General features: G+C 40.3%; 1 protein-coding gene across 1 annotated transcript in view; it reads right to left on the minus strand.

Moving 5' to 3' along the window:
- Positions 1–11,752: 11,752 nt before the first annotated feature.
- Positions 11,753–15,665, minus strand: part of DNAJC12 (DnaJ heat shock protein family (Hsp40) member C12) — a 40,232-nt gene continuing 36,319 nt past the window's right edge. Inside the window, exon 5 of the mRNA XM_029915368.1 lies at positions 11,753–12,031. Coding sequence (XP_029771228.1) covers positions 11,937–12,031 — 95 coding nt within the window. The 3' untranslated portion in view covers positions 11,753–11,936. The remainder of the gene's footprint in view (positions 12,032–15,665) is intronic.

Genomic DNA, 15,665 nt, shown 5'->3' on the forward strand with positions numbered 1-15,665 from the left:
ATGCACAGTCAGGGTGCTTGGGTGGCTCAGTTGGTTGAGCACCAACGTCAGCCCAGGTCATGATCTCACAGCCCATAAGTCTGAGCCCCACATTGGGCTCTGTGCTGACAGCTCAGAGCCTGGAGCCTGCTACGGATCCTGCATCTCACTCTTTGTCTGCCCCTCCCCCATGCATGCTCTATCTCTCAAAAATAAAAAATAAACAAAAAAATTTTATAAGTGCACAGCCAATCTTGTTTCATCTGTACCTCACCTCCTCTTTTCCCTTCCCTCCTGTATTATTTTCAAGCAAATCTCAGACTTCTTATCATTTCATCCATAAATTACTGATGCATCTCTAAAGAGAAGGACTTCTTTTAACCTGACCACAATATCATTATCAAAATCATCATCAAATTTCAATCATCTCATGAACTGTCTGTTTTTTTTTAACACTAAGTTTGCATCAGAGTCCAAATTAAGTTGTCAGAGTCATTGATACTTAAACTACCCTCCTAGGAGGAGGGTTAACAATCTCAGCCTCTTTGTTCTCCCACTGGTTGGTTGAGCACTGGATGATTTTGAATATGTAAAGGAACTCTGAAATTTAAGTGGATGGAGGGAGATCTGGGGGTGGGGGGGGGAAGAGGGAATACAAAATATAGCAGGGGGCAGGGGATATGCCAGAGGAAGTGTTAGACCCCAGGACACAGAGCTATAGTACCAGGAAACTGGGGGTAGGGTGAGGTGACCCAAATAGTAGTGGTAAGTGGCTACCAGACAGACTGTAAGAATAGGAAATCTGATAAATAATTTTTTATACCTTATACATCAGCTTCCCAGAGCTTTTCTCTTTCCAAACACAGCAAGCACTAAGTCTCCAAGCTGTTCTCCCCACTAAAAATACCCTCTCCCACTCCTATCCCAGCTCTTCAGCCTGGAGAACTCGCACACATCCTTCAAAGCCCAGCTTAGGGGCGCCTGGGTGGCTCAGTCGGTTGAGCGTCCAACTTTAGCTCAGGTCATGATCTCACGGTTTGTGGGTTCAAGCCCCGCATCAGGCTCTGTGCTGACAGCTCAGAGCCTGGAACCTGCTTCAGACTCTGTGTCTCCCTCTCTCTCTGCCCCTCCCCCACTCATCCTCTATCTCTGTCTCTTAAAAATAAAAAAACATTTAAAAAAAATTTTTAAACCAGCTTAAATGTCCATACATGTATGAAGACCTCTTTGAACTCTCCCTACTCAAAGCTGATTTACTCCTTTATTTACCGCCCCATAGGGCTTTGGACATGCCTCTACTCCAGCACCCCACAAATCATACTGTCATTCCTGAACACATGTCTGAGTCTCCCACTAAACTGTGGGCTCGCTGAGGCAGAGGGGCAATGCTGGCTCATCTTTGTGTCCTCAGTCCCCAGCCACAATGCCAGTACACAGAAGGCATTCAACAAATGCTTACTAAATGAAAGAAAACTCAGGCATGAGAGAGAAAAGAAAAGAAAGGGAAGGGAAAGCAAAGATAAAAATCAAAGGAAGAGAAGAAATAAGAAATAGAGACAAGAAAGGAGATACACATAAGGCAAACAATTGGTCCTGGCAAGGCAGAACCACACAGCTTGATTTTCAGGCCACAACACCAAGGTCAAATCAAGTCTTCAGTAACATTTCCTGAGCCAACACAGCATTTTAAAGTTTTTATTTAGTAATCAAATTTTAAGAATCACATCAAAATCCCAATTTCTAGTTCCTTAAACAAAAATAAAACTGTCTAGTTTATATAAAACTACCTCTTCCATGGTAACCACTGCTGGCTCTGAACACGCTTTCCCCGTTTACACAGTCCCCAGGACTCCCTACTGCAGCCCCAGCACGGAAGTTCAGTATCACTGGCCACTTACCACTGTGCTTGTGCTTTTCATTCTCTTATAATTGACCTACTTCATTCACTTACATCACCTGCCTGGCTCTTTGAACATTAATTTGTCACCCTTGTCCCGGACAACTTGTTCCATCTAGATGTTCTGTGGCTACAAAAAAAAAATTATAGTAATTATTATTCTAGAGCTTCATTGTCAAATAGAACTTTCTGAGATAGAAACGTTCTATAATCTATGCTGTCCAATATAGAAACCACTAACCATATGGGGCACTTGAGCATTTGAAGTATGGTTAGTGTAACTGACGAACTGCATTTCTGATATAGTTTCATTTGAATTAATTTAATTTTAATAGCCACAATGGAAAAAGGACAGTCTCTTCAACAAAAGGCAATGGGAAAAGTGGACAGCGATATGCCGAAGAATGAAACTGGACCACTTTCTTACACCATACACAAAATAAATTCAAAATGAATGAAAGACCTAAATATGAGACAGGAAATCATTAAAAAGCCCTAAAGGAGAACACAGGCAGCAACCTCTTTGACCTCAGCAGGAGCAACTTCTTACTAGACACATGGCCAAGGGCAAGGGAAGCAAAAACAAAAATGAACTGTTGGGACCTCATCAAGATAAAAGTTTCTGCACAGTGAAGAAAACAACCTAAAAAGCAACCTATGGAATGAGAGAAGATATTTGCAAATATCTTTGGTTGGTATCCAAAATCTACAAAGAGCTTATCAAACTCAACAGCCAAAAAACAAATAGTCCAGTGAAGAAATGGGCAGAAGACATGAATAGACATTTTTCCAAAGAAGACATCCAGATGACTAACAGACACATGAAAAAATTCTCAACATCACTCATCATCAGGGAAATACAAATCAAAACCACACTGAGATACCACCTCACACTGGTCAGGGTGGCTAATATTAACAATACAAGAAAAACAGATGTTAGCAAGGATGCAGAGAAAAGGGAATGCTCATACACTGTTGGTGGGAATGCAAACTGCTACAGCCACTCTGGAAAACAGTGTGGAGATTTCTCCAAAATTAAAAATAGAACTGCCCTCTGACCCAGCAATTGCTCTACTAGGTATTTACCCAAAGGATACAAAACTACAGATTAATGTTTATAGTAGCATTATCAATGATAGCCAAACTATGAAAAGGGCTGAATATCCATTGACTGATGAATGGATAAAGAAGAGGTGATATAGGTAGGTAGGTACGTAGATAGAGGGTTAGCTAGCTAGATAGATTGATAGATAGATTGATTGATATAATGGAATATTATTCACCCATCAAAAATAATTAAATCTTGCCATTTACAATGACATGGATGGAGCCAGAATGTATTATGCTAAGTGAAATAAGTCAGTCATAGAAAGACAAACACCACATGATTTCACAGATATGGGGACTTTAAGAAACAAAACAAGGGTGACTGGGTGGCTCAGTCAGTTGAGGATCTGACTTCAGCTCAGGTCACAATCTCACATCCATGGGTTTGAGCGCTGCATCAGGCTCTCTCCTGACAGCTCAGAGCCTGGAGCCTATTTTGGAGTCTGTATCTCCGTCTCTCTCTCTCTCTCTGCTCCTCCCCTGCTCGTGCTCTGTGTCTCTCTGTCTCCCAAAAAATAAAACAAAATGTTAAAATTTTTTAAAAAAGAAAGAAAGAAAGAAAACAAATGAACATATGGGAAGAGGGAAAAAAGAAAGGGGGAAGCAAACTAATGACTCTTAACGATAGAGAACACACTAAGGGTTGATAGAGAGAGGTGGGTTGGGGGTGGGCTAGACGGGTGGTGAATATTAAAAAAGCACTTGTTATGATGAGCACTGGGTGCTAAACATAAGAATCACAGAATTCGGGGCACCTGGGTGGCTCAGTCAGCTAAGCCTCCGACTTCGGCTCAGGTCAGATCTCACGTTCATGGGTTCAAGCCCCGCGTCAGGCTCTGTGCTGACAGCTAGCTCAGAGCCTGGAGCCTGCTTCTATGTCTCCTCCTCTCTCTGCCCCTCCCCCTCTCATGCTCTGTCTCTCCCTGTATCAAAAAATAAAATAAAACATTAAAAAAAAATTTTTTTAAAGAATCACAGAATTCTACTCCTGAAATTTGTGTGCTGTATGTTAGCTAACTAGAATTTAAATAAAAATTTAAAGAGGGTTGCCTGGGTAGCTCAGTCAGTTAAGCATCTGACTCTTGATTCCAGCTCAGGCTATAGTCTCACAGTTGGTGAGATGGAGCCCCACCTTGGGCTCTGCACTGATTGTGTGGAGCCTTCTTGTAATTTGCTCTCTTCCTCTATCTCTGCCCCTACCTTGCTCATGCTCTCGCTCTCTCTCAAAATAAATCAATAAACTTTTTTTTAATTTTTAAAGAGAAAAAGAAATGGTGTTGCTCAAACTTTAGCATGCATAAGGATCCTGTGGAGATTCCTGAAATCTAAACAGGTTCCTGGGCCTTATCCGTCATAGAGTCTGATTCAGTAGATCTAGGGTGGGGTCCAATAATTTGCTTTTGTAACAGGCTCCTGAGTGTTGCTGGAGCACCATTCTAGAAAATGGGAAGGTGTTGGAAAAAAATCCTTTTAGTCACTTTCTGATTTTCTGTCTTAATTGCTACTACTAAGAGTGAAATATTTGTGTCCTACATCAAGGTAGTTACTATCCCATTTTGCTGATGAGGAAACAGGAATGAACTTGCCCAAGACTGCACAAATGGTTAAGTGCTATCTCCAGAGCCACCCTCTTAACCACATATTTTCACAAAGGATGATGTCACCATGGACATCAGCTAGTGTAGTGTCCTTGCGTTGGTGCATAGACTCCCTGATTCCTTGAATGTAGACCAGAAGAGAAGAGTTAAAACCAGAATAGTCTGGTCTGGGTTCACAATTTTCCTGGGCTCATTTCATTTTCTGGTAAGATGAGGTTTACATCTCCTCATTTTACAAGAGGAAATAGGCTCAAAGAAAAAAAAGTAAAGGATGGGCCTAAGGTAATATAGCCAATCCCTTTCGATCCCTGCCCTTTTACTTAAAAGAACAGTAAAAAAGAGGAGCGTCTGTGTGGAAAGAAAGATGGAGAAGACACATTCTCTTTCCTGAATTTCCTGTCCTCATTAGTCCTTGACTTATAAACGACACACTCCTTGTCAGTCCCACACTGTCCTGGTCCCTCAGGAGGCCCTAAACAGCCCAATTCTGGAGCTGGCCCTGGGCATAGATCCTATGTTCTACAAGGGGAGATTCTAATTTGCAGGCACAGGTAGAAAAAACTGAACCAGGGGCACCTGGGTGGCTCACTCAGCTGAGCATCTGGCTGCAGCTCAGGTCATGATCTCACAGTTCGTGGGCCAGAGACCCCGTTGGGCTCTGTGCTGACAGCTCAGAGCCTGGAACCTGCTTCCGATTCTGTGTCTCCCTCTCTCTCTGCCCCTCCCCTGCTCACACTGTCTCTCTCTGTCTCTCAAAAATAAATTAAAATGTTTAAAAAATGTAAAGAAAAAACTGAACCAGAGAGCTCAAGTGATTTTCCCTAAATCCCACAGGTTAGAACAAGAGGAAAGATCTAGTTCTCCATAACCTAACCTAGAGTCCACTATGGAAACATTGGTGCTGGGCAGCTAATCAATGCAAGAAATTTCAAAGCTTGGGTGGAGGGAGAAAGGATGAGAATGAACAGCCTCGTACAAAATATTCTCCCTCAGTGAGGGTGAGAGGACACAGAACGCCAAGAAGTAATAATACTGAAGACACAGCCACGCTGATGCATATCACAGAACCTGAAATTGAAGGGAACTGAAGCCTTTCATTGTGAGACATTTCATCATTTTTTCAGTAATTGCATCAGTTTTATAATTTCTCCCATCACTGACTCCCCAGTGGTCCCAGCATCTCCTCATCTGTGATGTGGAGGTGGCGGGTAATGGTGTTTGCTTCCAGGAAATTAAAGACCACTCTCAATAACTGCATTAGTCATTGACACTTGCTGCTGCGATTGATCCTGTAACCACCATCAGATCTGAGCACAGAACGGATATGAAAATTCATAAGCAGGAAAACAATGTTATCTACCTTTATCCAACTCTCTCTTTGCAAGAAATATCTGCAAGTCTTTTTTCCATTTCTAATTTGCACATCAAGAGGCATATTTTCGACAGGCTAGGATATATCCATTTGGGACTGGAAACTTTGGGATCACAGGAAATTGTGAATTCTACCTAAATTTTCCAGAGTTGCTCTGTTGAGTTGCCTGTTGCTCTGCTATTTAAAAGAACAAAAATATTTCAGAATATTTCCAACATTTCAGGACTTCCCGAAGGCAGAAAGCTGTAACGCTGAGAAAAACAATCTGTTCTCCTGTCTCTGTGAGAAGTTACCAGAAGAAAAGTGTACTCTTGTTTTTTTATTGCTTGTACCTTGGTCACCCCTTGACATCAAGGATTTGGGAAGGTGATGGATGTATTGTTCCATAAGCACAGTGCTTCAGACTGAGTCACTCAACAAATGTGACCTAAATTAAAAAAAAAAAATAACAGGGGCACCTGGGTGGCTCCGTTGGTTAAGCATCCAACTTCAACCTAGTTCATGATCTCACCATTCCTAAGTTTGAGCTCCATGTAGGGTTCTGTGCTGACAGTTCAGAGCCTGGAGCCTGTTTCAGATTGTGTGTGTGTCTCTCTATCTGCCCCTCCCCACTCATGTACATGCGCTCGCTCTCTCTCTCTCTCTCTCTCTCTCTCTCGCTTTCTCACTCTCTCTCGCTCAAAAACAAATAAACATTAAAAATATTTTAATAAATAAATAATAAAAAACAAAACAGAACAAAATAAAACTGTAGGCAACAATCCCAATAAAACAACTGTTTTCTGAATTTCCAGTCTAGTGGTTCTAAAATCTTTGAAACTTGCTAAATTGCTTCATTTGTTTGAGTAAGAACATGAGAATGCAACTCTAAATGTACATACATACTTTTTGATCCATTCCAGTGCTAGCTTTTTACCCTATGGGTGTACTTCACATGCAAGCTATTTATTACAGTATAATTTGTGATTTAAAAAATGTAAATCACCTTGCAAAGCATCAGTCGAGTAGAGGACAAGTTAAATAAATTGTATGGTTCAGCCACACCGCAGAATGTTACGAAGCACGTAAAAGGCAGGGCGGCTGGCTGGCTCAGTCGGTGGAGCATGCAACTCTTGATTTCAGGATTGTAAGTTCAAGCCTCATGTTGGGTATAGAGAGTACATAAAAAAAATCTTTTTTTAAAAGCACATAAAAAGAATAAGTTAGCACTAACATACTAAAGTGGAAAAAACTCCAAGATATATCAACTGAATAAATGGAAGGTGTGCAGCACTGTAAATAGTACGCTACCATTTATGTAAAGAAGAGAAATACATACATGTATGTGTATAAATTCACAAGATAGCCAATGAAAGATATGCAATAAGTGACGCTCCTGAGATGAATAATAAGGGAGGAAAGGGATTGAGGAGTGAAGCGGGGAAAGAGGCCACAATTCGTTACTGATTATCAAGTTTTTACACATGATAACAAGGCGCCCGCCAGGCTCAGTCAGTAGGGCACACAACTCTTGATCTTAGGGTTGTGAAGTCAAGTCCCACATTGGGTGTAGAACTTTCTAAGAAAGAGAGACAGAGAGAGAGACTTAACGCATAAGAATACAGTAGGTATAGTAACTAACCCAAAGAGTGCTTACCATGTGACAGGCATATTCTAAATACATTACTTCATTAAACCAATTTGACATACTCCTGTTAAACTATTAGATATTCATATACCTGTCTTATTTCACAAGATTATTAGCCACTGGAGAGCATAAATATGACATAAGCATTTTATATCCTACATGAATGTTAGTACAATATCACAATAATGTTCTGAAGAAATATGTGTCTCATTCATTCATTTAATATCAAATATGAGTGAAACAAACTATCTTCACCATTTAGAGTTGACATAAGAGCTTACTAACATTTATGTAAAATTATTCTTTCATAATCAGTTTTCCACATCATAAAGATAATCCATAATCCAAAAATAAGTAGCTCTGAAAATGTGCTATTATACATACATGCAACTGGGGTTGTGCTGGACACACTGGACAATTCAAATTATTGAAGAATACTTAATTCAGTTTTCCTTTTTACTTTTCATTCAAAGAGAAAAACTATATTACCAAAACACAGTTCCCTCTCTTTTTAAACCTTGACTTTAGGAAAGTATTTAAGTATTTAAGAATAGGCAGTCTTCTGGGAACACCTGGGTTATTCAGTCACTTAAGCAACTGACTTTGGCTCAGGTCATGATCTCATGGCTTGTGGGTTCGAGCCCCACACTGGGCTCTGGAGGCTGCTCCAGATTCTGTGTCTTCCTCTCTCTTCCACTTATATTCTGTCTCTCTCTTCAAAATAAATAAACATTTTTAAAATTTTTAATAAAAAAAGAATATTCTGGGTGCCTGGGTGGCTCAGTCCATTAAGCATCTGACTTTAGCTCAGATCATGATCTCACAGTTTGTGAGTCTGAGTACCTGATGCGGTACTGTCTCTCTGTCTCTCTCTTTCTCTCTGCCCCTAATGCAATTCTCTCTCCTCTGCCTCTTGCTCACTTGCACCCTTTCTGTCTTTCTCAAAACAAAACAAAAGAAAAAAACAAATCATAAAATAAAAAGAATAAAATGTCTCCTACTAAGTTATGTGGGATCGAGTATATGAAGTTTAGGTCAAGCCTGACCCATCATAAGCCCACGTTCAAATGGAGCTATTTCTCATGTCTTATTTGGAGGTTTCAGGCCATCATGGGAAAGAAAAGTAGGAGCTGGTCTCAGTCTTGTCGACAGGAAGTGGACCATACAAGTGGGAGGGGTTTTCCTCTTGACAAGTCACTGAAAGTCATCAGTGCTGTAAATGGGTCTTTTTTCTGGTAGAAAAAAGAAAAAAGAAAAAAACATTTAAACCCTGATGCTTAGATTCAAAACTTCTCTTATTCAATCTAGTTATTTATTTGAGTGCCCATGTGGGCCACACAGGCATTATGACCAGCAATTGTAGTCCAAAAGCTCATTTTATTAGCTTAACATGCTCTATTTTTTGTCACAGGGACGTAAATGGCGAGCTGTTAAGGCTGCAGCAGCCAACCAGCACCCCTGGTCCAAGCTCTGCTCTGTGGTCTGGTGCTCTCTGACCATTTCCTGACTCCTGCCCATCCCAGCTGCTCCCCAACCAGACCTCCCCTGCTCTGGAGAAGAGCCTCATGCCCAGTCTGGCTAAACTTGAGATTCATTCCTCCTCCCACCAACTCCCACACAGGTCCTTAATCTTTTAATGTTCTTTGAATAAACACTTTATTTTCAATAATTTCAAAAATCGGCCTTTAAAAAAATACTTTGTTGGGGTTCCTCAGTCAGTCGGGCATCTGACTCTTGATTTCAGCTCAGGTCATGATCTCACTGTTTTGCAGGATTTTTTACCACAAAACCCAGAATTCATTGTCTTGCCGCTTTGAGGAATAGAGAGGTAGACACAAAATGAGCAGCAAGCAAAATTTATTACAATATAGGATTCGAAAAGAAAAATAGTAGAAAAGCTCTTTTTACAGAGAGGTGACATTTGAAAGTGAGAATGAGGACTCTAGGCAACAGTCCTTGTTTTATAAGGTTCTGATCAACCGCCCCCCTCTCCTCCCCCTTGTTCCTTCTCAGGTTCTACCTTTATTGACTTGATAGTTCTAGGTGCTGGGTTGTTCATTCCTGATTGGCTTGTTTCCATTGCATGAGAGATGATCTGTGGCCATGCTTAGGTCTTTTGTCAAATTTCTAAGGAGAAACCTGAGGGGGAGTAGGTGGGGTCTGTTACTTTAAGAGGAAACTTATGCCTGAGGAGGTTTGCTGTGGTCAGACACTTCCAGCATTGTTCCAAAATAGGTGTTTTTCCCTACCCAGGGACCTCAGGCTCTAATCTTTCCCTCTCTACCTACTGAATCCTTTCTTATCCTATCAATGGTTCATGGATCAAGCCCATAGAACCTGCTTGGGATTCTCTCTCCCTCTCTCTCTGCCCCTCCCCCATGCACACATGCTCGCTCTCTCTCTCTCTCTCTCTCAAAATAAATAAACATTTTAAAATATACGTTTGTTTTGTTTTGTTTGACAGAGAGAGCACGCACAAGCAGGGGAGGGGCAGAGGAAGAGGGACAAAGAGAATTGTAAGCAGGATCCACACCCAGCACAGAGCCCAATTCCGGGCGCCATCTCACCACTCATGACTTTGAGGTCATGTCCCGATCTAAAGTCAACAGTCGGACACTCAACTAACTGGGCCACACAGGCACCCCTGTATTTGCTTTTTTTTTTAAGGTTTTCATCTATGTTATGGACTAAATTGTATGCCCCCAAACCTGTATGTTGAAGTCCTAACCCCCACTACCTTAGAATGTAACCTTATTCGGAGGTAAAATCTTTAAAGAGTTGAAATGTGTTAAAAGGAAGCTGTTAGGGTAGGCCCCAATCAAATATGACTGGCATCCTTAAAAGAGGAAGCAGCAATCCCCAGGATGATCAACCAGATATACAGAGGATGGTCATGTGAGGACACTTGGAGAAGGCAGCAGCCAAAGACAGAAGCTTCAGAAAAAAACCAAACCTGCAAACACCTTAATGTTGAATGTCCAGCCTCCAGAACTGTGAGAAATGTTGAAGCCACTCAGTCTGTGGTACTTTATTATGTCAGCCCTTGTAACTAATACAATCTACTGTGATACTATTTCATAAAAGGAAGCACATTTTAAACCATAAGGGACATAATTTCTGAATTACATGGCTTTAAAAAAAAAAAAAAACCTCCGGGGGCACCTGGGTGGCTCAGTCAGTTAGTTAAATGTCCAACTCGGTTTTTGCTCAGGTCATGATCTCACAATTTTGTGAGCTCAAGCCTCCTGTTGGACTCTGTACTGACAGTGCAGAACCTGCTTGGGATTCTGTCTCCCTCTCTCTCGGCCCTGCCCCCCTACTCACACAGTCTATGGCTCTCTCCAAATAAGTAAACATTAAAAAAAAATTTTTTTTAACTTCCTATAACCTCTTTTTTTTTTTCATTTGGCTATAGACCAGTGACAGGTCTGTCATTAACTAAGAAACCCCTACTCTGAAGTTGTTTTTCTTGATTTTTAATTCACTTGTTTGCAAACTAAAAAGTAACTATAGACTACACATGACCATCAAGAATTCCAACCTAAAAAGGATATGTTACCTAACAGGCCCATTCTCATTGCTAAAACATAATTTATAAACGTATCACTTGCTGTATAACAAAAGAAATCTCGTAAAAACAGATTTCCTCAAATAAATAATAATCTTTTAAATTTATGATTATTAAAATAAAAATAGAGACATCTAATCAATTTCTTTTCAAAATACTATTAAATTATAAATTCATCATGAATTTTGGGAAAATTATTACTTTTGTTCTGTGGGGTTTAGACATTTCTTTTTAAGACAAGAGTCAGAAAATATTTCTTTTTTAAAAATAATTTTTATTTATATTTTTTGAGAGAAAGAATGAGCAGGAGACGGGCAGAGACAGAGGGAGAGAGAATCTTAAGCCGGCTCCATGACCCTGAGATCATGACCAGAGCCAAAATCAAGAGTTGTTTGCTTAAGCAAATGAGCCACCCAGGTGCCCAGAGAGTCAGAAAACATTTCTTGTACATCCAGCACTAAAGGGATCATGGTATATTAATGAATTATTTAAATACAAAGATAGTTTTTTTTAATGGATTTTCTATAACATTAACAGGAAGATTCACACCATACAAGCTCCTTTGGATCTAAGAGCCTTAATCTATTCAAATATTGAAAGAAACTGGTCTGAAAATTTTCATTTAAAACACACATTTTGATAGAATGAGTTCAAGGTTGGAAGAATCAATCAGTACTGAGCGATTCACAACATGACAGAGAAACACAACGTTTTTAAGATTTAAACAAAGACTTGTTGGCAGCACAGGAGATGATCTTGCACTCTCTCTCCCACCGAGCAGACACTTTTCATATTTCATAGTTTCTGAATTTCCTCAGGAGTTCTGAGGGAGCGTCCCCAGACCAGCGGAAACGAAGGTGCCAAGAGTTCACATCTGAAAAGACTTTAAAGCACAGAAAAGAAGATTTTAAAATCAGAAATATAGGAATAGAAAACCCACATGGTCATAGTAAAACAGCTTGCTGATAAGATTTTAATGCATTAAATAAAATGCAAGGGTAAATAATATGAATTATTAATATCTTACAGAAACAAATTATGTTTCTTTTAATTTTTTTAACATTTATTTATTGTTTTGAGAGAGAGAGCATGCGCCTTGTGCGCACACAAGTGAGGAAGGGGCAGAGAGAGGGAGACAGGATCTGAGCTCTGTGCTTACAGTGCTGAGCCCAAGGCAGGACTCAAACCCATGAATCATGAGATCATGACCTGAGCTGAAATCAAAGTTGGCTGCTTAACTGACTGAGCCATCCAGGTGCCCCTGAAATGGATTATCTTATTTGAATTCTTTTCTCCCCACACAATTTTTTAAATATATTTTATTGTCAAATTGGTTTCCATATAACACCCAGTGCTTATGCCAAAAAGTGCCCTCCCCCATGACTGTTTCTCCCCTCTCCCCCACCCCACCATCAACCCTCAGTTTGTTCTCTGTATTTAAGAGTCTCTTATGGTTTGCCTCCCTCTCTCTCCATAACTAATTTTTCCCCTTCCCCTCTCCCATGGTCTTCTGTTAAGTTTCTCCTGATCCACATAGGAGTGAAAACATGTGGTAACTGTCTTTCTCTGCCTAACTTATTTCACTTAGCATAACACCCTCGAGGTCCATCCACTTTGCTACAAATGACCAGATTTCATTCTTTCTCATTGCCATGTAATACTCCATTGTATATATAAATCACATCTTCTTGATCCATTCATCAGGTGATGGACATTTAGGCTTTTTCCATGATTTAGCTATTGTTGAAAGTGCCGCTATGATCATTGGGGTACATGTGCTCCTATGCATCAGCATTTCGGTATCCTTTGGGTAAATCCCCAGCAATGCTATTGCTGGGTCATATGGGAGTTCTATCGTTAATTTTTTGAGGAACCTCCACACTGTTTTCCAGAGCAGCTGCACCAGTTTACATTGCCACCAACAGTGTAGGAGGGTGCCCGTCTCTCCACATCCTCACCAGCATCTATAGTCTTCTGATTTGTCCATTTTAGCCACTCTGACCGGTGTGAGGTGGTATCTCAGTGTGGTTTTGATTTGTATTTTTCTGATGAGTGATGCTGAGCATCCTTCCATGTGTCTGTTGGCCATCTGGATGTCCTCTTTGGAGAAGTGTCTGTTCATGACTTCTGCCCATTTCTTCACTGGATTATTTGTTTTTCGGGTGTGGAGTTTGGTGAGTTCCTTATAGATTTTGGATACTAGCCCTTTATCTGATATGTCATTTTCACACATTTTATTTGGCTTGGTTCATCCATTCATTGTTCATTTGTTACAGAAATACTTATTTAGTACCTATTACATATTGCCAGGCTCTATGCTGGGTACTTTGAGACACCAGTACATATCTCCTGGTGGGGATAATAGAAAAGTCCAAAAAATTATTAATGTGGCAAAATATATGGAGGGAGGGGTGCCTGAGTGGTTCAATCGATTAAGCAGCTGACTCTTGATTTCAGCTCGTCATGATCTTATGGTTGGCATCTCTGGTTGGGATTCTCTCTCCCTCTTTCTGCCCCTCTCCATTCTCTCAAAATAAATAAATAAACATATATTTGGAGGGAAACACAGGAAAATGGGAGGCCAGAGAAAGGCATTCAGTGTGGTAGAATAAAGGTGGAGTGAGAGAAAATTTCTGGAAGGTCACATTCAAAGTGACCATGAGTAGGAATTAGCCAGACCAGGGTGTCTCAAACTTCCATACACACAGTAATTATCTGGGGATCTTGTTTTATTGGAGATTCTGATTCCAGATGTCTGGGGTGGAGCCTGAGCTTCTGGTTTTCTGAGGAACTCCCTTCCCTGACAATTTGATCCAAAACAGCACCCAGCCCCCACCTCCAGCCTCCCTCTCCTTTACTCTGCTTATTTTTCTATAAAGTCCTCATGAATATCTGATGCTAAATATTCAATTATTTACATATTATGTATGAGGAGACCCCACTAAAAGAAAAAAAGGAAATTGTCTGTGGGTTACAAAAAGCAATGGTAAGATGAAGGATAGATCCCAGATTTCTTTTTCCCCTTGATTTCTCCATTTTGATTTTTATTTATTTTAAAATGTTATTTATTTTTTTATGGGGCAACTGGGTGGCTCAGTCGTTTAAGCTCTGACTTCAATTCAGGTCATGATCTCACAGTTTGTGGGTTCGAGTCCCTCGTCAGGCTTTGTGCTGACATTTCAGAGCCTGGAGCCTGCTTCGGGTTCTGTGTCTCCCTCTCTCTCTGCCTCTCCTTCACTCTCTCTCTCTCTCTTTTTCAAAAATAAATAAAACATTAAAAAATGTTATAATAAAATTGTATTTATTTTTGAATTGGTGGTATATTCACATGGCTAAAGTTCAAAAAGCACAAAGATTACATAACCCCGAAAAGTCTTCAACCCTTCCACTCCTCTGGTGTTCCCAATAGCCAATTTTTTACCAGTTGCCTACATATCTTCCCAAAGATAGTTGAGATATATTCAAGCAAATACATGCATATAATCTCCAACATCACTGCCCTACCCCTTCTTTAACCTAAATGCTAACATATAGTATGCTACTCTGCATTTTGGCTTTTTGTTTCTAACATATCTTGCTGATTGCTTTTTATCAGTATATGGATAGCTTTCTCGTTCTCTCTTAGAGTGGAAGAGTATTCTATTGTATGATATACAAAAAAGCAACCTTCTGAGGGGCATTTATTTGTGATCCAGCAGTGAATAACATGGTACACATGTCATTTTGCACATGGCTGATCTGTAAGATAAAATTTGTAAAAATGGGATTACTGGGGCAAAGTCGTCATGCATGTGTGGTTTTAGTAGACATTGCCAAAAAGTTCTCCATAAAGTTACACCCAACAATAGCTGATTCTCCTACACCCCCAATGACACATGTGTGACCTTTGTCAGGCTAAGGAGTACAAACAATGCAGTTTTACTTTGCCTTTCTCTTGGTATAAATGAGTTTAGGAATCTTTTCGTATGTTGCAAAGCTATTTGTATTTTCTGTTCTATGAACTGTTTGTTTCCTTTCTTTTTTTTTTTTTTTTGCAATTTTTTTTTTTTTGAGAGAAAGAGAGGGCACAGTGAGCGAGAGGCAGAGAGAGAGAATCCCAGGAGGGCCAGAGAACACAGCACAGTTGACAGTGGTTGTCTTAAGAAAACTATCTGTTTGCACTTTCTTTAGAATTCTCAGACAAAACAAATTTAAGAATTCTCCTATAGGGGACACCTGGGTGGCTCAGTCACTTAAAGCATCCCACTCCATTTCTGCTCAGGACATGATCTCATGGCTCATGGGTTCGAGCCCTGCATTAGACTCTGTGCTGACAGAGAGAAGCCTGCTTGGGATTTCTCTCTCTCTCTCTCTCTCTCTCTCTCTCTCTCTCTCTCTCTTTCTCTGTCTCCCTCTCTCTCTGCTCCTCACCCTGCTCGCACTCTTTCTCTCTCAAATAAAGAAACAACAAAATAAATCAACGTTAAACAAAAATAATTCCTCTTAGGGAAAAGGCAAAAGAAAATTTCTGACAACCT

This window comes from Suricata suricatta, chromosome 2 (assembly GCF_006229205.1).
Source record: "Suricata suricatta isolate VVHF042 chromosome 2, meerkat_22Aug2017_6uvM2_HiC, whole genome shotgun sequence".
Lineage (NCBI taxonomy): Eukaryota > Metazoa > Chordata > Mammalia > Carnivora > Herpestidae > Suricata > Suricata suricatta.